This window comes from Schistocerca piceifrons, chromosome X, assembly GCF_021461385.2.
Source record: "Schistocerca piceifrons isolate TAMUIC-IGC-003096 chromosome X, iqSchPice1.1, whole genome shotgun sequence".
Taxonomy (NCBI): domain Eukaryota; kingdom Metazoa; phylum Arthropoda; class Insecta; order Orthoptera; family Acrididae; genus Schistocerca; species Schistocerca piceifrons.
Window position 1 is genome coordinate 740,943,192 of NC_060149.1, and position 23,949 is coordinate 740,967,140.

The 23,949-nt window shown below is 41.3% G+C and overlaps 1 protein-coding gene across 1 annotated transcript in view; it reads right to left on the bottom strand.

The window, feature by feature from the left end:
• The window catches only part of LOC124721198 (probable ATP-dependent RNA helicase DDX31), a 250,456-nt gene that overhangs the window by 222,755 nt on the left and 3,752 nt on the right, over window positions 1-23,949 (bottom strand). Inside the window, exons 5-7 of the mRNA XM_047246043.1 lie at window positions 19,356-19,653; window positions 16,325-16,594; window positions 16,180-16,239 (exon numbers count right to left, since the gene is read on the bottom strand). Of these exons, the coding sequence (XP_047101999.1) occupies window positions 16,180-16,239; window positions 16,325-16,594; window positions 19,356-19,653 (628 nt within the window). The remainder of the gene's footprint in view (window positions 1-16,179; window positions 16,240-16,324; window positions 16,595-19,355; window positions 19,654-23,949) is intronic.

Sequence of the window (23,949 nt, forward strand, 5' to 3'; positions counted from 1 at the left end):
TCTTCATCATTTCATCCCCATCGACACGCAAGTCGCCGAAGTGGCGTCAACTCGAAAGACTTGCACCACGCGAACGATCTACCCGACGGGAGGCCCTAGCCACGCGGCATTTCCATTACCGAGGTCATTACAGACGGTGTGCAAGCTCAGATTGTTGCAAGAATGGGGAAAGAAATCGATCGGGTTCTTTTCTAAGGAACCATCGCGGCATCTCCCTTAAACGATCCAGGGAAATCACGGCAAACCTACATCCGGTACGCTGAACGAGGGTTTGAACCACGTTCTCCTGAATGTTAGTCCAGTGTCTTACACTGCGCCATCTCGCTCGCCACACCAGGGATAGACGAGCATTTGCATCACAAGTTACGAAAGAGTCATGCATTACAAACGACAGAACTTTAGCTTCATTGTCCAATGTAATAAATCTATTCATTAGCGACAGATTTCATAAAGAATGTGATGTGTAAAACGACAATATGTTTCCGACCAAGTTTCGATCTCCTGCTTAAGGCGAACAGTCATCTTAACCTTTAGCCCACTGGAACACGCCTCCAGCACCGAATCAAATTCGAACTGTTACCAATAACTTCCGAACATCAGCTAACAGCAACACTGGGAGATATATATGGTGGAGAACCTTGGCTTACTCTGGCGGTAGGGATATACATTAACTGAATTAAATTCACTGAAAAAAATAGTAAAAATGGGTATGGAACGAACTGAATGCAGTGACATGAAATGTTATCGGTGAAATACGTTGAGAAATGCATTACATATGAAAACTTTTGCAAGACTGTGATTCGAAACCGAGTCGCCTGCCAATCGCGAGCAGTTACCTTGAGCAATAACATGGCTGTCTACCAGAGGTCGCTCGCTTACACACGCCTGTGCCTGTGTGTGTGACTCGTAGGTAAGTCGGTTCGAATCCTGGTGCTGGATGAAATTTTCACTGCCAGTATTTGGCCGGCAGCGGGAGGAGAGTTGGTGGTGTAAAGTTCCTGATAACCTATCTTTGCGTCACTCTCCTGGATTAAATTACAAATCTCTCTTCAAAGTCTCATGAAGTGAGGACATGTGACTCAGTCGATAGTGATTCGCCCGTCGGATGCGGAGGTTAAGTTCGGCGGTCTCCTCGGTGTTATTCAGCCTATGTGTCGGAACCGCGTTTCACCCCGTCCCTTCTCATATCACATCATCATCATCATCGAATACGAACATAACACTACACTATACACGCATTCATTACACTCTACAATTACATATACGACACAATTCTGTCATACTCGCACGAAGAGGGGCCAATAAGCCTTTCCGGCGGGCGGCTTAAGCCATCCAGTGGACTTTCCCAACCAACGATGCCATACGGGACTGCCCCTCCCGCCGGAGGTTCGAGTCCTCCCTCAGGCGCGTGTGTGTGTGTGTGTGTGTGTGTGTGTGTGTGTGTGTGTGTGTGTTTTGTTCTTACCAGAAGTTAGTTTAAGTAGAGTTTCAGTCGAGCGACCGATGACCTCGGCAGTTTAGTCCCTTAGGAATTCACACACATTTGAACATTAAGAGAGCGAAGTGGCGCAGTGGTTAGCACACACGACTCGCTTTCCGGAGGACGACGATTCAAATCCGCATTCGAGCATCCTGATTTAGCTTTTCCGTGATTTCCCTAAAAAAAATGGCTCTGAGCACTATGGGACTTAACAGCTGCGGTCATCAGTCCCCTAGAACTTAGAACTACTTAAACCTAACTAACCTAAGGATATCACACACATCCATGCCCGAGGCAGGATTCGAACCTGCGACCGTAGCAATCGCGCGGTTCAGGACTGAGCGCCTAGAACCGCCAGACCACCGCGGCCGATTTCCCTAAATCGCCCAGGCAAACGCCGGGAGAGTTCCTTTGAAAGGGCACAGTTGATTTCCTTCCCTATCCTTTCGTAATCTCAACTTGTGCTCCGTCTCTAATCACCTCGATGTCGACGGGGTGTTATCCCTTAATCTTCCTTCCTTTTTTTATTGTGTGAAGTATTTTAACTAGAGGCACTGAACTGTTTGTGTGGACATCAATGGTTGCAAATAATAACATGTCAGTTTCATGGCCAAAAGCAAATTCACCCGTACACAAGGCGTAAATTATTGTTTACGTTGGCCCATGCGTACATGGTATTGCACACGATTTTCCACGAGACGCATGATTCACTACGCTGACTGCATTCTGCCATTTACAGCACGAACAATTATTTAGTCTAAAAAATAAGCAATCATTAATAACTTCATAACACAATAAATTTTAAAGGCTATGTCACGAGATACCGGGGTGTTCTATTTAATACATTTTTTGTCGTATCTCTTACGTGAAATTCGCGCCCACCATAAATTTTCGCAGAGCAAGCATGGTCTCAAAAAGGTATAAGACGCAAATGTCGCACGTTCCTATGTCCGGAAGAAGATGCCTCAGTCGAGATCTAGATGTCACTCAGCCATCTGTGGGCATACCGTGAGGCCGATTTCGATAATCCTGAACCGCTGCAGCACTTTACTTGATACAGACTGCTCACTTGATTATTAAGTACGAGTGTATGCTCTGTAACAATACTGAAGCACCGATATCGAAGTCTTGCCGGAAACATATTCTAACGAGAACTTGTGCTGTTGTGCTTCTGCTGACGTGACAAGTCTTACGATACACAACGATGCACTATGTGCACTGTTATATGGATGTAAGTACACATGCGTTCAAAAGAATCCTAAGGAAACGTATGGCGTGGAACGTGGCAATATACAGCCCTTACTTCTACAGGACGTTGTCGACAACACATGTGCGAGCCCGTAAGTTCTGCATCGTTGCGAGCAATTCCCTCGTGTATCACATGTAAGAGAGATAACTGCACTGCAAAATGCTTTGCTAAACAAGCTGACAAATCTCGCTAAATTTTAGAAAAGCCTGCAGTCAAACCAGTTCTTTTTCGTATAGGAACAGTTCAGAGACGATGACTGATTGTATCAGCATGACAATGCACACCGTCCTAAAGCCGAACCGCGAGGCGATTGTTTGCAGACAATAACATTCCTTAAATGGACTGTCCTGCTCAGAGTCCCTAGCTAAGCCCAATGGAACTCCTTTGGAATGAGTTCGAATGTCGACTCTGCTCCAGACTCCAGCGTCCAACATCACTATCTTCTCTCTTTTTCGGCTCTTGAGAAAGAATGGGCTGCCACTCCTCCACAGACATTGGTTCAAATGGCTCTGAGCACTATGGGACTTAACATCTGAAGTCATCAGTTCCCTAGAACTTAGAACTATTTAAACCTAACTAACCTAAGGACATCACACACATCCATGCCCGAGGCAGGATTCGAACCTGCGACCGTAGGGGTCGCGCGGTTCCAGACTGAAGCGCCTAGAACCGATCGGCTACCACGGCCGGCTCCACAGACATTCCGACACGTCACTGAAAGTGTCTCCAGCAGAATCCAAGCCGTCATATTAATGTCCATTAATTAGTGTCAGGATGTTTTTGGTCAGATAGTGTATCTCACAGTAAGACACACGGTGATCCTTTTCGAGCATGTTGCACACAGCCTCTGTGCTTTTTGGACATCTGAACTTCATGGAAGCACGGCTACTATGAAATTCTTCAAAGGATTTGTAAAGTCTTTTCTGAGGGTGGTTATTTAGCAAAAGTGGAACGAAGCTATTCAAGGCATAACTGTTGAGTTAGGACTTTGCAAGGATCGTAAAAAAATTATCCAGCGAAAAAATTCCCATGAAATTTCCACTTATGCACAACACTGATCCTTTAAAAGCTCCCAGTTAACAAATTAGTCTGAGAATTTCGGAGCTGTCATTGTTTTAACGATAACGAATGTCCGTTTTAAAACAATGAGATCGGCACATCTAGAGGAAATTTCCCGTTGCGTTGTACAGACAGCGCGGAGCTCGTGTGTATTAACAAAATCGAGCACTAAGAAGGGCTGTCCACAAACGCGACTGCAGCCAGTTGACGCCGAAAGACACTGTTCATCTTTACTGTACAACGTGTCAACAGTATTCGTATGTTTTCTGTCAATGGAGAGAAAGAGAGAATTTAAGTTACCTCTGGACTACGATACGAAAGTTATTTCAGTAATTTTATATCTGTTTATTCTCGTTCATACATTTAAAAACACAATTAATAATCCACGGCGAAAGGACCAGTGAAGGAATTCACCTTCACTAGCCACAGCCACATTCTGAAAAATCAAATGCGACCACTGAACCTGTTTTCTTTTTTCAATTATTTCGCCAATGACTATTGCATTACACCAGTGCAGTTCAGTAAGATCACTTGATCTTCTTCTCACGAGGCCTCAGCCATTCAGAAGTTCAGATGAACGTTCAAAAACGAATCACCCGATTTTTAAAAAAAATCATAACTATTATGTAATTTGAAATATGTGCGTGAACTACATACTGTCGGAAAGAGCAAACTCTGGAGTTTTACATGTTTCCCGCTAGGATCTAAAGCTTCAAACCAATCGACATGGTACAGTTGTTTAGTAAGGAATGGATTTCACATCCTGGCATAACAACCTTTTCTCTCTTTTGTTGTAAGTGTTATCTACAAAATTACTTAAGGCAAATGGTGGGACTGCTCCTGTGAAAAGGACCCTGGCCGATTGATTTCCCTATCATGCACAATTCTAGCTTGTGATTCGCCTCTAATGACCTCGTTGTCCACGACACGTTAATCCAAAAGACACGTTATTCAAAAAGATTCATCCGATTTGACACGTCCATATTTCTGAAATTGACAAACATATACAATGAATTTTGTTTATTGATGAACGGGAAACTCAATTTTTTTTTCATACCTGTCCAGCATGCTCCCCCTTGAGATTCAAGGCATATGTCAATGCGGTATTCAGGTTGTTCCCTCCCTGCAGCGAGCATGTCCTGAGTTACAGCTTCCACAGCTGCTGTTATGCGATGTCTAAATTCATTCATTGTTGTTGGTAACGGAGGCACATAAATACAGCCTTTTATAAACCCCCACAATAAATAATTACATACAGTCAGGTCCGGTGACCTTGGACGTAGTAACGTAAGGCTAATCATGTGGTCCAGTGTGACCGAGCCAGCGTTCAGTAATCCTTTGATTTAAAAATTCCCGCACTTCCAGATGCCAGTATGGCGTTGCCCCATCCAGATGGTAAAAGAAGTCGTTCTTATCAGCCTTCAACTATGGGAAAAGAAAATTCTCAAGCATATCGAGATATGTGGTTCCTGTAAAAATGTTCTCGGCAAAGAAGAATGGACCATATACCTTTTCCCGTGAAACTACACAAAATACATTAAATTTTGGATAGTTCCTCTCATATCGTACAACTTTATGTGTTTGTTCCATACCCCAGATTCTCACTTTATGACGGTTCACCTTTCCATTTAAATGGAGTGTTGCCTCATCAGTAGGCACTAAGCGTGGAAGAAACCTGGCATCGTCCATCTCGCCAAGAACGAAATTACAGAACTCCACACGATGTTGTTTGTCACCTTCACAAAGAGCTTGCAGTAGCTGAATTGTGTATGGTTTCATGTGTAACACACGCCAAACGTACATCGGGGGCATGTTGAGATGTCGAGCTGCAAGGCGAACTAATTTCTGTGGGCTCCTTGTGAAACTATGGCGGATGCGTTTGACGTTTTTGTCAGACACTCGGGGACGGCCCGGCGATTTGCCTTTACACAAACAACCTTTTTCTCGGAATTGTTCATGCCCTCGTGTTATGTCCTGTGCTGTAGGGGGATCTACACCATACGTAGTACGAGCGTCACGCTGAACTGTTATTACTGACCTGCACTGCGCAAAACGTAGAACATCAAACTCTTTCTGTTGTCCCGACACCACTTATACTAGAAATGAAGTGGGCGCACACTTCAGACGGTAGGTATAAAAAACCGTAAGAAATGATTGTCCTCAAATAAATAAAAGGCGTGGTCGGCACTTGGATGGGTGACCATCCAGGCCGCCATGCGCTGTTGCCATTTTTCGGGGTGGACTCAGCCTCGGGATGCCAATTGAGGAGCTACTCGACCGAATAGTAGCGGAAGAATACCATCATAACGGCCGGGACAGCGGTGTGCTGACCCCACGCCCCTCCAATCCGCATCCTCCACTGAGGATGACACGGCGGTCGGATGGTCCCAGTAGGCCACTCGTGGCCTGAAGACGGAGTGCTCACATAAATAAAAGCATTCACGCCAAAAGTATTAGGGGCGATCAAAAACTTTCTGTTCAAAGGCAGTACAGTCCACACTCGGTATGCCCATCACGAAAAATCGCCGTCAGCATCGAAGCAATCATCCCACCGACGCACCAGGCTGAACATACCAATTCCACAGCTGTCTGCTGCACATCCTCGTCCGACAGGAACAGTTGACCCTTCAACGCCTGTTTCAAGGGGGCGAAGGCGTAATAATGGTATGGGGAGAGAACAGGACTACGGGGTCGGTGCTCGAGTGTCTCCGCTTGAGTTGGCGTAACTTCTGCGTTACGACATTTGCGATACTGGGACGTGTGTTATCGTGAAGCAGCAGCAACCCTTGTCGCGCACCATTCCACAAAGGTGGTTTTCGACACACATGCCGCCTTATACACATCGTTCATTATACGATGGATGTCAACTGGTGTTTACCACAGCAAGCTGGTGGTGTTTGGATGCATTTTGTAATAATGTCGCCATAGATCACGTTTCCGCATTTAACGCACACACATCGGAAGAAACACGAATGCCACACTAGTCCCTTACATACATACTGATGTTATATGACGGCAGCGGAGTCGCGCTACGTTGCATATACGATGCAGCAATGCGCTCAAACGGAATCTTTTTGATCGTCCCTTATAAAAAGCAAATACAAGAACTGCAGATTTATCAGTTCTAGTAATTGCTATTGAAAGGTTTTCGTAAAACATAGCATGACCTATTTTGAATAATACGACACGTCAGCTGGGCACTTTGGTGAGCGTGTGAGTTGCCAAAAACTTACGGTATTCACTTCCAGGCGTCATCTACACTTCCGGTCGATTAAAAGCGGACAAATAACTTAAGAACCATCCAAGCGCCGGTTTTAATATTCTCTCTATAATCCCTGAACTATCGTAATATGTGCACTGGAAGCTCATACTGAACCGCTACCAAAAAAATAAAATAAAATAAAAAAATGGCTCTGAGCACTATGGGACTTAACTGCTGTGGTCATCAGTCCCATAGAACTTAGAACTACTTAAACGTAACTAACATAAGGACATCACACACATCCATGCCCGAGGCAGGATTCGAACCTGCGACCGAAGCGGTCGCGAGGTTCCAGACTGTAGCGCCTAGAAACGCTCGGCCACTAAGGCCGGAGAACCGCTATCATTTTGCCATCGTAAATCACTCGCGCGAGGTTGTGCGAGAAGAACGACCTGAAGTAAGCCCACATTGCGGTTAGAAAACGGAAACTTCCAATACCGGGACGATACAGGAACAGCTATAATGTGACACTACTCTTTACGACCGTTAACACTACTACTGAAAAATGTAGAAATTTCTTAATTTATGGTCGACTGTTCAGTAGTCTGGTGCCAAGCCTTTGAATTTGCGTAACAAATTCGCTATATACTATTTATAGCTCCTCACTAGGGACCGCGCCTATTTATCATCGATTCGCCCAAATTTAATGACATGCCTACAACTTGGCCAGAAATGCGCGTGACAGAAGTTAGAGCTCCAGATGGGCAAGCGTTTAGAAAAAAAAATAACACTTTTGGCGTGGATCACGTGAGGCATGGACCATTTTCGATGATATGGATTCCACGCAGCAGCGGTTGGTGCAGAAGAAAGAGTTCAGAACGGTAAGCAGAGGGTCGTGGGATCCAATCTCTACCCAGAAACCTTTTTTTCAGTTTCTACGTTGCTCACACTGCAAACAATCCGACATTTTTCTCAATATATTCTACTTATTCATATTTTCATAAAAGGTACGGAAAGAAAAGGCGAAGGAAAATTTGGGACAACAAATAAATTTCCAAGAAAGGATTGCAGTTACAACAATCACGAGGCCTCTGCACATAAATTTCCAGGAAAGGATTGTAAAGTGTACACGATACGCTCACGTACAACATTAGATAATTTTGTTATTCTACAGTTGATGATTTCCACGACCTGGTGTTATACTCCTCCTAAAACAAGAGAAGCAGTCGTTTTCTCGGTATCTTGCACACGTTATAAACGGTGCAGTTTTACAACTACATAGTTGTTTTAAAGTGTCTGCTGAAAAAAAAAACTTGGTTTATTTTCATCAAACGTTCCCTCTCACTGCACAGTTTGCACCAAATCACATGTAACGCTGCTCGAAGTTCAAAATGAAACTAATGTAATATGAGGTCCTGTAGGCTTTAATTTCAATCCCCTCTTGAAAATTTATTTCCAGAGTCCTTCTGCACGGACGCCGTAAGCAAAATTACTCCTTGGAAATTTATTTGCCACCCCAAATTTCCCTTATGCTTCCAAGGAATTTATGACCATATTGAAAAATACAATATCACGAGCCTTTCGGGATTATTGGCAGTGTAAGTAACCGTAAAAACTGAAAATAAAAAAGACTGTCCGCATAGGGAATCCACCCCACGAATCTCGGATTACCGTTCTGTATTCTTTCCACTACGCCACTCGCTGCCTGGAAAGTACGCTAACATAATTGGGTCATATATCGTCTGATCCGCGGCAAAAATACTATTTTTTTCCCAAACGCTTGGTCATCTGGAGCTCCCACTACTGTCAGTTTCAGTTCTGGCCCGGCCCTGCATACACCATTAGTTTGGGATGGAATCGGTGATGGGGAGTAGGTGCAGTCCCTTGCCAGTTGCTATCACGAGACTGAACGACCAATTTCAGTCTTTTCTATCCCAGAGAAATCCGATGCAGCCAACGACGTTAACTAGTACAAGTAGCCTAGGGTGTCATCGATGCATGACAATGGATAGACATCTTTTTTCATGATTTTGCTGTCGTAAGTAGTCGATGCAGAAACACCTAGTGCCATCCATCTTTTTCACAAGCACCAGAGAAGATAATCAAGGAGTCCTTGAAAGTCCAGATACACTGATCTGCCCATTATGTACTGGTCTGGCTGCTCCTATGCATATACTTTTAAAGATGAGTTTTTCCTGCTCATGAAAACTGGTGATCCAAAGTTCTCTTTGACCACCTGTAATGCTTACAATCATCACTGGTATATAGATTTCTTCTGTGAGACTGAGTAGCTTTCTGCATTCAACAAAAGGTTTAAAGTTCAACCGAGCTCCTAGATTCACAACTCGAACTCGCTGATGATGATGGGACAATGTCTTCAAAGGCAAACAGCCCAAAGCAAACTTTGTTGTGTGTCCTTTTTGTAACAACTTCATTAACCTGGAGCTCTGGTCTTCCACAATCTATAACTGCATGTGATGCCTGCAACAACACATCCAAGAATGTGTCACTGATAGTTCTTTCAACAACACATGTCCCTGTTGGCTGGACATATTTCCCATTTGTGACCTACAACACAATTTCTTATGGCAGTATCATTTCCTGGCCACCCCCATATGCTAGCCCTGTTTGGTATTGTATTTGCCTAGGTTAGTTTCCAGACACAGAGGGAAGAGGTTTTTGTTTGGCCTAAAGATGATGGGATAACCACGCCCTAATTCTCCGAAATCGTGGCAAGTGGAGCAGACCAGGCTGATTTTAAAGGTGAGTCATTTCCTCTTCACGTGCCAGAGAAATTCCTTAAAATCCTGTCATAAAAGAAACATCTTACAGAAGCACTATACGGGAAAGAATGTAATGGTCAATGAATATGATTACTTCTTGTTCCTGAATCTGTCTGCAAAACATAAATGTTAATAATTTCATAAGCAATTTGAGAGTTCACAAAGTTGTGTGCCTTCAAACCAGAGGTGATGTTTTCATAGTGGGTTTATCGACAAGAATTGCTAGTAGCAGCCTTTTGGAGGCAGTGTATTGAACTATTTGTGGTGAACATTTTCCAATCAAGTGGTTCAATCTCGAAATCATTCCTGAAACTAGTTCTCTAGGTAAAGGGCCTTCAATTATTGACTTTGGAGTTGGTGAGAAGTTTAACCCTGTAAGTTGGCTACCATTATTAAGAATGACAGTCACTGCAACAAAGCAGAGAATTAATCCAGGCTGCCAATATTCCAATTAAACATGTGAAGCATTACATCACACAATTTGCGTTGCACACCACATGTCACCAAGAGTGCATGGATCCTGGCCACGTGTGTGTCTCCAATCAAAGCCACAGAAGCTCTGAGACATGGATGAAAGGAATGTTTCAATGGATTGGAGAAATTTGTTTTCACATTGCATTTGATTAATGTTCAACAAGAAATGGCTTTCATTTTGGACAAAGCTTCCACTTCACTACTGATTGTTCAAAACCATACTGTATGCTACACAGTTCAATAACATTAATGTGACCACCACCTACAGCGATCAGCCACCAGTCTACTATCGATATATACCCATCCAGGTGGAAGGCAAGGCAAGGAATGACCATACCGTTAGTCAGACACATGCATGGTGCATTTGGTTTCAGTAAGCATGCTGTCTGCGTGTAGAGTGTGGAAGGGGCGTGATCTATCTGAGTTTGACCAAGGACAGATTGTGATGGCACGGAGGCTCAGCATGAGCATTTCAGAAACTGCACAATTTGTCGGGTATTAGAGGAATGCTGTAGTGAATGTCTTCAACACATGGCAAAACCAGGTTGAAATTACATCCAGATGTTGTGGGGTTGGGAAGCCACCTCTCATTACAGACGTCATAGGCTGGACAGACTGGTAAAACAGATAAGGCGGCGAACTGTGGTGGAACTAACATCAGACTTTAATGCTGGGCAGAGTACAAGCATGTCTGAACACAGTGTGTACTGAACACTCCTAACGATGGGCCTTCACAACTGACAACCCATGCACATACCAATGTTAATACCCCAACATCGGCAACCACGACTGAAATGGGCACGTGGCCATTGGCACTGGACATTGGCGCAGTGGCAAAGCACAACACGGTCTGATGAATCCAATACCTTCTTCATCATGCTGATGGGAGGGCGCGAATCCATCATCTTCCAGGGGAACAGCTCCTTGACGCCTGCACTGCGACATGGAGGCAAGCCGGCAGTATCTCCATTATGCTCTGGGGAACATTCACATGAGCATCCCTGGGTCCATTGCAGCTCACACATGACACCATGACAGTGAAGGAGTATTGTACACTGTTTGCAGACCAAGAACACCCCTTCAGGGTGATGGTGATGTTTCCTGGTGGCAGTGGTATTTTTCAACAAGATAATGCGCCATGTCACAAGGCTGGGAGTGTGATGGAGTAGTTCAAGACACACAGTAGCAAGTTCCAGTTGATGTGCTGAATCCCAACTTGCCAGATCTGAACCCGATCAAACATCTCTGGGATGTGACTGAAGGTGACATTAGATGGTAAAGCATAGCATGGCCTGATGACTCCCGATACCTTCTTCATCACGCTGATGGGAGGGCGTGAATCCATCATCTTCCAGGGGAACAGCTCCTTGATGCCTGTTAGTGCCAAAGGTGGACATACCAGCGACTATTAGGTAAGTGGCCATAATGTTCTGGCTGATCAGTGTATGTTCGATGTCAACATACAATAATCACTCATAGACAGCAGGTGGCAGCATTAGCAGTAGAGGATGTATGACATGTTTCAGAGGGACGTGAAAAACAGTGCAGTCATTAAAAGCACTTGCCCGTGAAAGGGAAAGGTCCCGAGTTCCAGTCTCAGTCTTGCACACAGTTTTAATCTGCCAGGAAGTTTCATATCAGCACACACTCCGCTGCACTGTGAAAATTTCATTCTGGAATGCAGTCACTGTCCTAATGCAGAATCGGACCGATTTATCTGATGTCCAAAGGGGCATTATCATTGGCTTTCAGGCCAAGGGTTTAAGCATTTCCGAAACAGCTAAGTCGGTAAACTGCCTGGGTGCTGCTGTGGTTCAAGTATTCCGTGAATGGCTAAGTCGGTAAACTGCCTGGGTGCTGCTGTGGTTCAAGTATTCCGTGAATGGCTAAGTCGGTAAACTGCCTGGGTGCTGCTGTGGTTCAAGTATTCCGTGAATGGCAAAACAGCGCTATCCAAAATGAGCAACATGGCAAGAGCATAGGCCATCGATGAGAGGGGTAACCAATGGCTGTGGAGATGTGTGCAACAAACAGATGTGCAACTGAGCACCTGGGTGAACCAAGGGGGCTACTGACTGCGTCTTCTTAATGACCACTCAGAAAACACTGCTGCGTGTGGGCCTCCGCAGAAGGTGCTTGGTTCATGCACCCACGATGACCGCTATTCACCATTGATTAAAGGTGGAATTTGCACACCAATACTGCAACTGGACGTCCAGTGAGTGGTGACACGTGGCCTTCCCAGATAAATCATGCCTTATAGTCCATTGGATAGATGGCCATTGGCATGTATGCCGAGGAACGTTTGAAACCAAACACCCAGCCACCAGGAGGAAGCGTTATGGTCTGGGGAACGTTTTTGTGGCATTCCCTGGGCTATCTAGTCATTCTTGAAGGCTCTATCCTTGGGGACCACGTACACCCCTACATGCAATTTGCCCTTGACACGAGGACATCTACTAGCAGGACAATGCAAGGTGTCATACAGCTCACAGTGTACATGCATGATTCAAAGAGCATCCTGGTGGCCAAACTTCCTAGATTAAAATCCACACGAGAATCTGTGGGATCACCTCTGCCAGGCTATTGGTAAAATGGATCCTCAACCAAAAAACGTGGCACTGGAGTCAGCAGGGCTTCACATCCCTGCCAGTACCTTCCACAACCTCACTGAAGCCCTTCCTGCACATCTCGCGATGGTCCATGATGCAAACAGGGGTTATTCATACTTCCGACAGGTGGTCACATTAATCTGACTGGACAGCATATCTTAATATTTTCCCTCGTGGATGCTGCCTTGTAATTGGGATCACCTTTAAGAGAAGCACAGCAGCATTTCAATTTACAAGCCTGCTTCTTAAAATCTGACAATGACTGAGAAAACTACCTTCCAACAGCAGAAGATAATACCACAAAACGAATTACGCCTGATACTTAATTAATTGTCTGACATCCAAGTATTTCTTGACGAACACTTTTTTTAATTCAGTTTAAATCCCTGATGATACTATGCTGGAGTACAAGGGTGCAGATGAAATGTGTATGACTACCATCACTGACCTAGTGTGATTTGGAGAAACTTCAAAGAAACTTTGGCACGATAGATTCCACAACGTGAGTAAGCTATCTCAATCATTATTTCATGTTCTTCAGCTGTGAAATCTATTGTCACAATCAGTAACATGACAAACATTAAATTTTCTGTTGTTACCTTCAATTTTTTATACTTCCAAATAAATCATATGGCCTGGTATGATGAAATCTCAGTTCTGAATATGTGTTTAAGAAAAGGGGCTTTGTTAATAAGTCACCTTGAAATTTATTTACCTCTGTAACATTTTAACCCCTGTGGAAACTACACCCACAGCAGACATGTCATTTAGTACAACCTCGTAAAAACTATCATTCCTAACACTTTGTAAAAAAAGCTTACAAATGCAACCAACATCTAAGTTCACAAACAAAGCTTAAAAAACAAAAAGTACAGTGGTGTGCAAAACAAAGATGAAAGTAATTTTCACATGATGTTTCAGTGGCAAGTAACATATTTCACTAAAACTTGGACCATACATAGAAAGAACTGCTACAGCATAGTGGCAAAGGCAGCTGAAAGAAATACGCAATGAGATGAACGGAAATGATATTTTTATTCAAAGACAATAATGACACTGAAGTGACTTCAATTCATGATGGTCCCTTGGACATTACAAACAATGACACATGGTTCGTAATAAGGTGTGTGATCATCACAGGCAGCAATGCACGCTTTGCAACGTGCTTCCATGCTGGTCATGTGACCCAGTAAAGAGTTCTTGTGGTAGGGAATTCCATTCCTCCACCAGCTTGCTCGACAACTGCTGGGTCGTTGGTGGTGTATATTGATGCTCTGCTATATGTTTCCCCAGTGCATCTCACAAATGCTTGATGGTATTTAAGTTGGGGGGAACGAACAGCCTAGCCCATTCACCGAATATACTCACACTGTAAGTGTTCCTCCACTCATGCTGTTCGATGCAGTTTTCCCCTGAAAAGATGCACATGGGGAAGTAGGACAGTGTCACAATAATACTGACCAGTGAGTGTACCGTGTTCAAAGATTCGGATGTCTATATGCCCATGAAATGCTATGCCTACCCGCACCATAACACTTGGCTCACCAAAATGAGCATGTATGAGACTGCTCCTGGGTGCATTACATGTAATTCCTCGCTGTGTGAGGGTACATCCAGCATTGTCAAACATGATCGTTTTGGTGGTCCAGGTGTTCAAGGTGTAGGGAGGCATAATGTTGCATGCGTGTTCTCACCTCCAAATCTATGAATAAGGTACACTCACTGGTCAGCGTTATTGTGACACTGTACTCCTTCCCCAAGTTCATTGTTTCAGGGGTGCATTCAGCCCCGACTTCATTTTTATGGATGACAATGCACACACGTGGAGCAGCTCTTGGACTGAGAGGATATTCGGCAAATGGGCTGGCCTGCTCACAACCCAAATTTAAATCCCAATGGGTGCATGTGGGATGCATTGGGGAGACATACTGGAGCAAATCCACATGCAAAAATATCAGTCCAGCAGCTGCCAACCATGCCGATGGAGCAATGGGATGTCCCACCACAAAAAACACCTTACCACCTCGTGGTCAGCATGGGAGCACACTGCACAGCATGCATTGCCATCTCTGGTGTTCACACATTCTATTAAGAATGATGTCTCATCATTTATAAAGTCAAGGCACTATCATGAACTGTGGCAACCTCAGTGTAATTATTGTCTTTAAATAAAAGTGTCATTTCCATTCATTTCTATTTCTTCCAGTTCTTTTCTCTACTATACTGTAGCAGTTGTTTCTATCTACGGTCCAAGTTTCATCGAGTTATGTTACTCGACAGTGATATATCACGTGAAAGTTACTTTTACCCTTAAGTTTTGCATGCCACTAGAAGTTTCTGTGTTTATAATTACAGGCAGAGCCACTGAACAGGAGCATTTTTTTTACCATTCCCACTAATAGGCTAGTACTCCAACCAACAGCACAGCTGCTTTTCTTATTAACCACCCCACCATCTACCATTCTAATATTAAAATGATAGAGATCTAGAAAACTGGAAAGCATTGTAGATGAGAAGTAGTTATCCAACTCAATGCTGCAAGAACAACAGATGGATAAACACAGATCCACAGTCTCAAATAAAACAAAAAGTGACAGCAAACAAACACTTTAAAAATACAAATTTCCCCACTGATAAACAATTATCCACAGTGTTTTCATTGAACCTACAGCAATGGCTGCAGTAAATGTTGGTTAATGGAACACAACAAATACTTTCACAAGCCAATTATATGAAAGTCCCTATTTTGCTCACAAGAAGATTCACACAACCGTGCATAACAGTAAGTGCATGTTGTGTTCTGATATTTTAAATGGGAAAATTTCTGAAAACAAAGGAAGTGCATTTTTCCACGTGAAATTAAACTAATTTGTAAAAATGGCAGTAATATAACCTGGCTCAAATGGCTCTGAGCACTATGCAACTTAACTTCTGAGGTCATCAGTCACCTAGAACTTAGAACTACTTAAACCTAACTAACCTAAGGACATCACACACATCTATGCCCGAGGCAGGATTTGAACCTGCGACCGGAGCAGTCGCTCGGTTCCAGACTGTAGCGCCTAGAACCGCACAGCCACCCGGCCAGCTATAACCTGGCACAGAAGACAATAACACCTATATTTTATGCTCATACTATAATACACAAAAGACTCCTAGACTAATTATCAGCTCATATTGAGCAAAATACTCAGGCATATTGGGTATAACAGTTTTTAACAAACTTAAACCTCAAGCTCAGTAGTTTATCTCAAATGACTAACTCAGAATAACAGAACAGGAATAACACTGGAAGGAATTAGAGAACTGTATGTACTCACTGTGCAGAAAAGCACACCACGCGAGGCACTCCTAAATGTTTTGAAAACTTCTGTTCTTTCCTGTAACAAATCAATGTTTTAAAAAAATATATTATAATTGGTATCACACAGTGCTCTTCTTTTACATTACATAAAGGGCACATACCTGCTGAGACATATGTCCATGCAGCCGGAAAACGTCAATATCTGCAAGGGCTCCTTCTTCTTCATCTTGTTTGACAACAAGCGGTGTTTTAAGTTTCTTCTTTTTCTTCAATGAGTTTGATTCACTCTCTTCATCTGATATGTCATCCTCAGATGATATATTACCAATGGCAGCTGAAGTATCATTCAGAACTACTGAGAATATGTCTGTATGGAAGTCCACCATATCTTGTGTTCCACAGAACACTATGATCTTCCTTTCTTCGCTGAACTGCAAGAGAACATATTTATCCAGATTAAATAATGCTACAAAAATAAGAAAAATCAATAATATACACCAGCAAAATTATTTTCATACTATCTGTCAATGATTTAAATTATGGGTGTATTATCTCCCCACCTTTTCTAGAAATGCTGTTGGCACAAGACAGAACATTCAGTCCAGTGATTAGCCTTCTTTCAACAAACAAAGTACAGCAGCATGATATACATTAGACTGCGAGGAATTGGAGCATGTAAGCCACTTAGTCATCATTTTTCAGTGCAACTAAAGTGAATCACCAGCAAAATCATTATCAAGCCAGACACAACTAAGAAATATTTCCAGTAGTACAATACAGCTCTCCAGATTCCTCTCAGATATCATAATCTCATACAATGGCACAAACACTGATTTACTGTGTTCAAGAAAGCAACTGAATTGAGCAAGTTCTGATTCAAACAAATTTGGTCAAAACAGGCAGACATAAGAACCAATTTTACATTAGTGTCACATATCAATCTATTTGACATATTATGTGATTTAATAATTATGTTTCTTTCATTTACTATATTAGTTTAAATATTCTGTCAGTTACAGTTTCAATGGGATGATAGCAATTTGCGCTAATAAAATGAGGGTTTGCAAAGTGTACCACACACTTACATAACTCCACATTTTTAAATTTAATGTAAATGTAAACCTGAATATCTACATGGAGCAGTATCTATAGAGTCATGAGCTGAGTCTTAGTCTCTAGCTTTAAGGCTAAACATTTCAAGATCAGAGATTCCTTGAAGAAAGAATATGGCAGAGAATAATTTGTATGGCTCGTGAATGACTAACTCTCCCCTTGGAAGATGTAGGTAATATTGTAATAAATGAAGACAGTGTAACACAGCTGAGCTTTGACAGAAATATGTGGCATCTACAGAAAGTTCTCAAGCACAGATTATGTATATGAGCCAATCTGCAATCAAACAGTGTCCCTTTCATTTGAAGGACTGTCCTCTTCCCAAGTGAGCTACCTGTACACAACTCACAGCATGCCCTCAATTTCAATCTGCAACCAAGTCTTTTTCCCCTAGCCAAACCCTACAGTTATTAATAGCAGACCGTAACTCCAGTTTGAGTTGTGAACTGAATCTGCATAGTTTAGTCAATATCACTGGTTTCTTGAGCCAAAGGTTAAGGTTAGGGAAAATTTCATATCACTGTACACTGTACTGCCAAGTGAAAGCTTTATTCTGGTTCTATACAAATTAATAAAAAGACATTTAACTACCCCTGTAGTGCTACTCATGGTAGCACAATGTTTTCTGAATAAAAGCCTATAGGACACAGACTAGGAGTCAAATTTTATCTCATTACAATGACAGCGTTGCTCATGGTACCCCAAAACTCATGTTTTGACTTGAATTTGACATGTTTATATACCAATAAATTCTTTAAGCAGCTGAAGTCTGCTCACAGCAAACTATACACGAATAATGCCTTCATTATGTACAGGTACATAGCCAAGACTATGCTGGATTTACATACACTACATACACCTTTTTCATTTCTTGTTAGTGATGACACTACTACTAGCAAACCTGTCCTCAACAGAGCAATCTCTAAGCATATCCCTTTTGAATCATGGAAAAAAGTTCTTACATGTGAATAAATAAAAACTGACTTGGATTGACACAGATAGCTAGGAAAAACAAATTCAGAGCATTAGGACTGGCATCATTTCCTGGGAAACAGTTTTTTTGTCAAATGCCTAATTAACAACTTTTTGAGTCCTATACACAGAAACAAACAAATTTTTTAAGCTTAAACAAACAAGTGAAGTCATATCATGAAACATAACATACACAGAACAATAAAGTTGATATAAATAAATAGAAGTAAGACTAATTTTCACTGTTCCAATGGATGAAAGTTCTAATCAAGAACCCGAAGTTGAAGTCGGGGAGGGGGGGGGGGGGGGGGGGGGGGTAGTGACACTAAGTAAGGCTATACTAAACAGAAGATAAAAGATAATAGTCAGTAGAAAGAAAATGATCAACAGCAGAAAGCCAAAGAGTACAATGTCCTACCAGATTTAAATGTTCATGTTTTACTAATAACAGATACTAAGTGCCTACCTTGTAAATTACTGTATTTGACTGAATTCAAATAAACAATTAGTGAGATATTTCGTTGAAAGGCCTGGTACAACAAAATTGTACATTCTAGTTTGAAGGTTCAACAGATTTCTCCCAGAAATTTAACTGACATATGACAACATGTGACTTGCAACAATCTACTTTCCTATGTAGTCCCAAAATAGATTAATTAATTAATTACATGACAGAAAAATAGGCAAATGAGTTAATACAACTTGGAACTGCAGCCAAAACATTTCAAGCTGTGTTTTTATGCCCAGAAGCAACTGAGCAAACACACATCATAAATATGGTCAAAATACCCATTTTTCTTTATGTACAAAAACAAATATCATGTCTCTTGAATAAAAAATTTAAAAGCCAATGAAGAATAAAATCTTATTTGTCAAAATGTTTAGGACTGTCACTATTGAGTAAATCAAATACAGAAATAACATTGGTATCACAGTTATTTTTAACAACCATTCGCCAACTTGAGATATGTGCAAATCAAAATAATAACATGCAACTTGAGTTAGAATTCTACAACTTGCAACAGTACACATTGTGAACTGAATTCATAAACCATGGAGGCTACTTACAAACTATGTAAAGAGAAAATCTTATACAAGAAGACTTGCCTGACATTTGCAGACAATGAATGCAATGAGACTGACAAGGCGAAGTTTTGCTGGTGTCACCATAAAGTACTGAGATAAAGTTGAAGGCAGGGTGATATCTGTATCCTTCTTTACTTCAGTTCCACCTTCTTCAGCAGTCTCAATGTATGTTGGATCTCTTAGAGCAAGATTAGAAAGATTTTTAACAGCTGGTGTAAGTGTTGCAGAGAGGAGTACACTCTGACGAAGAATGCTACCATATCCAGCACCATAACACAATTCATATTCTTTCCGGTGATCATCCAACAACTGCAGCAAGCTGTAAAAATCAGTCCATTTAGAATTTATGTGCACAGTATCCTAAAGATGAAATACATCATGTGTAGATCTTGCCATGAGCTAGTGCAAATTATTTTTTTAAAGATCTGTTTAAGTATGACAATGTCAATTAACATTAGTTCCAGAACCTACCATCACAGTGGTAGACTACATTCAAACATATAACAGTATGTGCATATTTACACAACCATCAGCTTTAAACACAATAAATACAGTTGTTACAAAATTCCAAGGTACTTTTGAGTTGCAACACATTCTGCTAGCCCCATAAATCAAAGGCAGGAATGGTTACAGACAAAACTACCAGCACCCTGTGTGCCTAGCCCTTTCTTATGCACAGCGTCAATCCTCAAGTAAGCCGGTTAACTTCTGCAGCACCAGTCAGCATATATAACCTCTGTTCCATAAATGTTTATATTTCTATTAGTTATTCCATAAACCATACCTATCCACATTTCTTATGAAACTTTTCTATAACTAACAAAAACTACTAAATGACAAAGGATTATGCCTCAAACTGAAGCAACACATTATGATCTCCAATCCAAAGACAAATGTCTCATCTTGTGGCCTATAAATAAACCATGTACCCACAAGTTTCTGCATATCCTGGTCTAAACTGATGGCATCAACAAAAGTCATTGTTATTAGGCTTGCATGACTACTCTAATGCTAAAACATTATTAATCCCCAATGTGTGGATCTCTTTGTCTTCCATACATTTGCTTACATTCAACATTAAAGATAGGCCTACTTCCCAGAATGACTGAAAATGTCTAGAACACAAAACATATGACAGTACATAAAATATTTAACGTCGTCGTATAAGAAATGAAACCTGGGATTTCTATCACTCACTTCATTTCGTGTCTACAAAATTATAAAGTAGTAATATTATTTAAATGATAATTTTTGCAGCCGCAGTAACATTTTACCAAACTGAAATAGAGGGAGGGCAAAATACTGCAACTATGAATGTTTAACAGAATGGATGATCTCTTTAATTTTCATGTGACATGTAAGGGAAATAAAATTTTAATAATAATTACAAGAATTCTTATTTGCTGACAGAAAATGAAAGTTCCATTTTAATGTGCACAGTGAATGAAATGATGATATTTTACAATACCCTAGCAGAAAATGGAAAGATCAAACAACATGGTGAAGAAAACACCATATTTACATGTGCACTGATGGAGTGAGGAATGAAAGTGTCAATAAGCTCAAACAAATATGTTCATTGTGATACAAGGAGCCATAGCTGATAATGGCTTTACAACCTGTGGTGCCTGTTGAAGGAAGCCTGAACACTGAAGGATACATTTGTAGCATTAGTACACCTGTTCTTTTACTATCTCTTACATCTGAGGGATGTGCTCCTCCAACAAGACAATGCAGGTGGACACTAATGTCATGCTCCTCAAATTGCTTCTTGATACATTTGTTAACTCCCTGGCCAGCATGGACACTGTTTCTGCTCCATCAAGCACGTGTGACACATGATGGGACAGCATCTGGTACAGTCAGCATTACTGGCTATATCCACAGACCAGCTGGCACAACACGTGGAAATAGTGTGGAATACCTTTCTCCCAAGATAACATGTGGTACCTCTATGGCTGTACCTATGCACAACTGAAGGGCTGTAGTCGAAGGAAACTACAAACTAAAATTGTCAAAGTCAATATGCCCAAGATAGGTGACTATGACCATACAGAGTGCACAATTTGAACATCATGTGAACACAGTTTTAATTAAATAAGGTCACTGCTTCAGCATTTTAATTCCATCTGTTATTCACAATTTTATGTTTAGGAAAAACATGTCAACTACTGTATGAAACCAAAAGGACAGAAGTGGCTTTGTGATTAATTTGCTAACCAAGTAGTCTTCATTCCACCAAAATCAACAACAAAGTATAAAATTGCCAAGGTAGCAATCTCACTTTCACAATTCACTGATTGTACATGACAACCGGGAAAAGACTAGAAGGCAAGGAGACAGGATGTGTAATTTTTGTACAGCCCTGATACTGATATTCTGAGATCTTATGAATATACGAAAGTAATGACGAAATACTGTCAATTGTGTGAGGCACCTGAATTATTTATGAATGGTATTAGTTTGGCTATTTTAACGTGCAGGCGAACTTCTGATTCCATATATCTGGTACATAATCCAATGAAGCCCTATGCAGCCAACCGAGGAGTTGGTAGAACAAACAAGGGTGGTTTCAATGAGAGTGGGAGCACTCTTGTGGCTATCCCAAAGCAAATTTGTATGTCAGTCTGGTGATTCAACCTGTTGTTCTGCCATTCATGCACAGCATTCCTGTGGGTGTTTTCCAACACGACAACTCTCACCCACATACCGCTGTTGTAAACTAACAGGCTCTACAGAATGTTGACATGTTGCCTTGACCTTTTCAATCCCCAGATCTGTCTCCAATCTAGCACATATCAAACATCACTGAACGACAACTCCATCATCATCCACAACCAGCATTATCTGTCCCTGTATTGACCAACCAAGTGCAACAGGCATCCCACAAACTGAAATCCAGCATCTGCAGAACACAATGCATGTATGTTTGCATTTAACATTCTGGTCGTTACATTTGTTAATAATGCAATGGCTTATCTTGCACTTACATTAACCTGTCACTGTGCCATTTTAATCACTTAAATATGCTACCTACACAAATGTATCCCTGAAATTCCATTACTCTTCATTAATATTTTTTGGCGTTGCATTTTTTTTCCATCACTGTATATTAACAGCCCGCCCTCATCTTTTAGAAAGAAGAAAACTGTGGTTGTCTTCAGCTGTTCAGTATGATCTCTCATGCATGATCATTACGGTGTCCCTTTATTCAAACACTGGTTATAGCCATGCGCGAACTGAATTGCCTGTGTATGGGTTTGGCTATTCTGTCTTCTGCAGTTTTCTTTTAACAGTTCGTTCTAATAATGTCTCATTTCCTCAACTCTCTCATCTCTCTTGGGTTGAAGTCTGCTGCTTTCTTTCTTCTTCTTGTTATGATGTGCTTAACTTCTATAACAACATGTTCATATTCCCTCTGGAACAGATATTTTAACTTCATTGAAGGTATATGTGTGTCAGATTGGTCATACTTTCGCAGAATGTATGTCTCGGTCAAATGTTTACACTATGTTGATATGTGCTAGTTTCTTTAGTTTCCAATCCTGTTTCTGTTGCCCTCTTTCAATTAGACCTCTAAAGTGGGGCTTCATTTTCTCTGTCATTTAACTCTTTTTTTAGACCTGAATCTTTTCTAGAGGAAGGAATTTTTTTATTTATGTGGTAATGCTTTTAAGTGATTTTTTAAATGATTTCAGATGCAAGATTTATTCAAAAATATGTACCGTTTTTCAAAACATACTTTTTACACTTGGCTTCATTTTTTGGACTTAAATCATTAATTACAAAATATTTTCTATTGTAATAAACAGTAAAATGATCATTCAATAATTACCGTTCAAAATAACAATAACAATATTCAGTTATACAGAAATATAGCGAAACAACCAAATCCATGTATTCTGTTGGTCATAAGCTTTTGCACATTGCTACACTGACTTGCTAATGTCTTCATAATGATGCCCAACTCTACATTAATTATTTTTTGAGGCTGCGATTCTTTTTTTCCATCAATGTATTTTAATAGCCTCCTCCTCCCCCCCCCCCCCACCCCTTGCCCTCTTTTAGCAAGAAGAAAATTATATTGTGTGTCTTCACCTGTTCAGTATGATCTCTTATGCCTGATTATTAAGTTGGCAGTACTTGCACATGATGAAAAGGTTAGCATTCAAAATTGTGTATCTCAGGTTTCCACTGGGAAAAAATGCTTCTGTGACAGCTAGGACACAGTAAGAGTTAATGTACATAACTGTTGCCAGATGAGCTGACAGGTTTAATTACATGGGACAGATTTTTCAAAAAATACTTAATTGAAGGTGTGTTCTGTATGTTTCGTTGAGAAAGTGTGATGATTTCTTCTCCTAGTTAAAAGAACAGTAATTAGATCTCTTTGCTGGGCCATGCAAAGTCAAATCATTTCTTTGTATGCTGAGCTGGATATGTGTTATTCCCAGAAGATCACAGTATCTGCGATTGAACAGAGCTTAACATCCGATCATCAGAGTTTACACCTTTCAGCTGTTGTTAACAGCAGCAACAACTGTCATGTAAGTAGCAAATCACATCACAGCTAGCTGCAATCTGAGCCAAATTACACTCCAGTTATTTAAGGCAG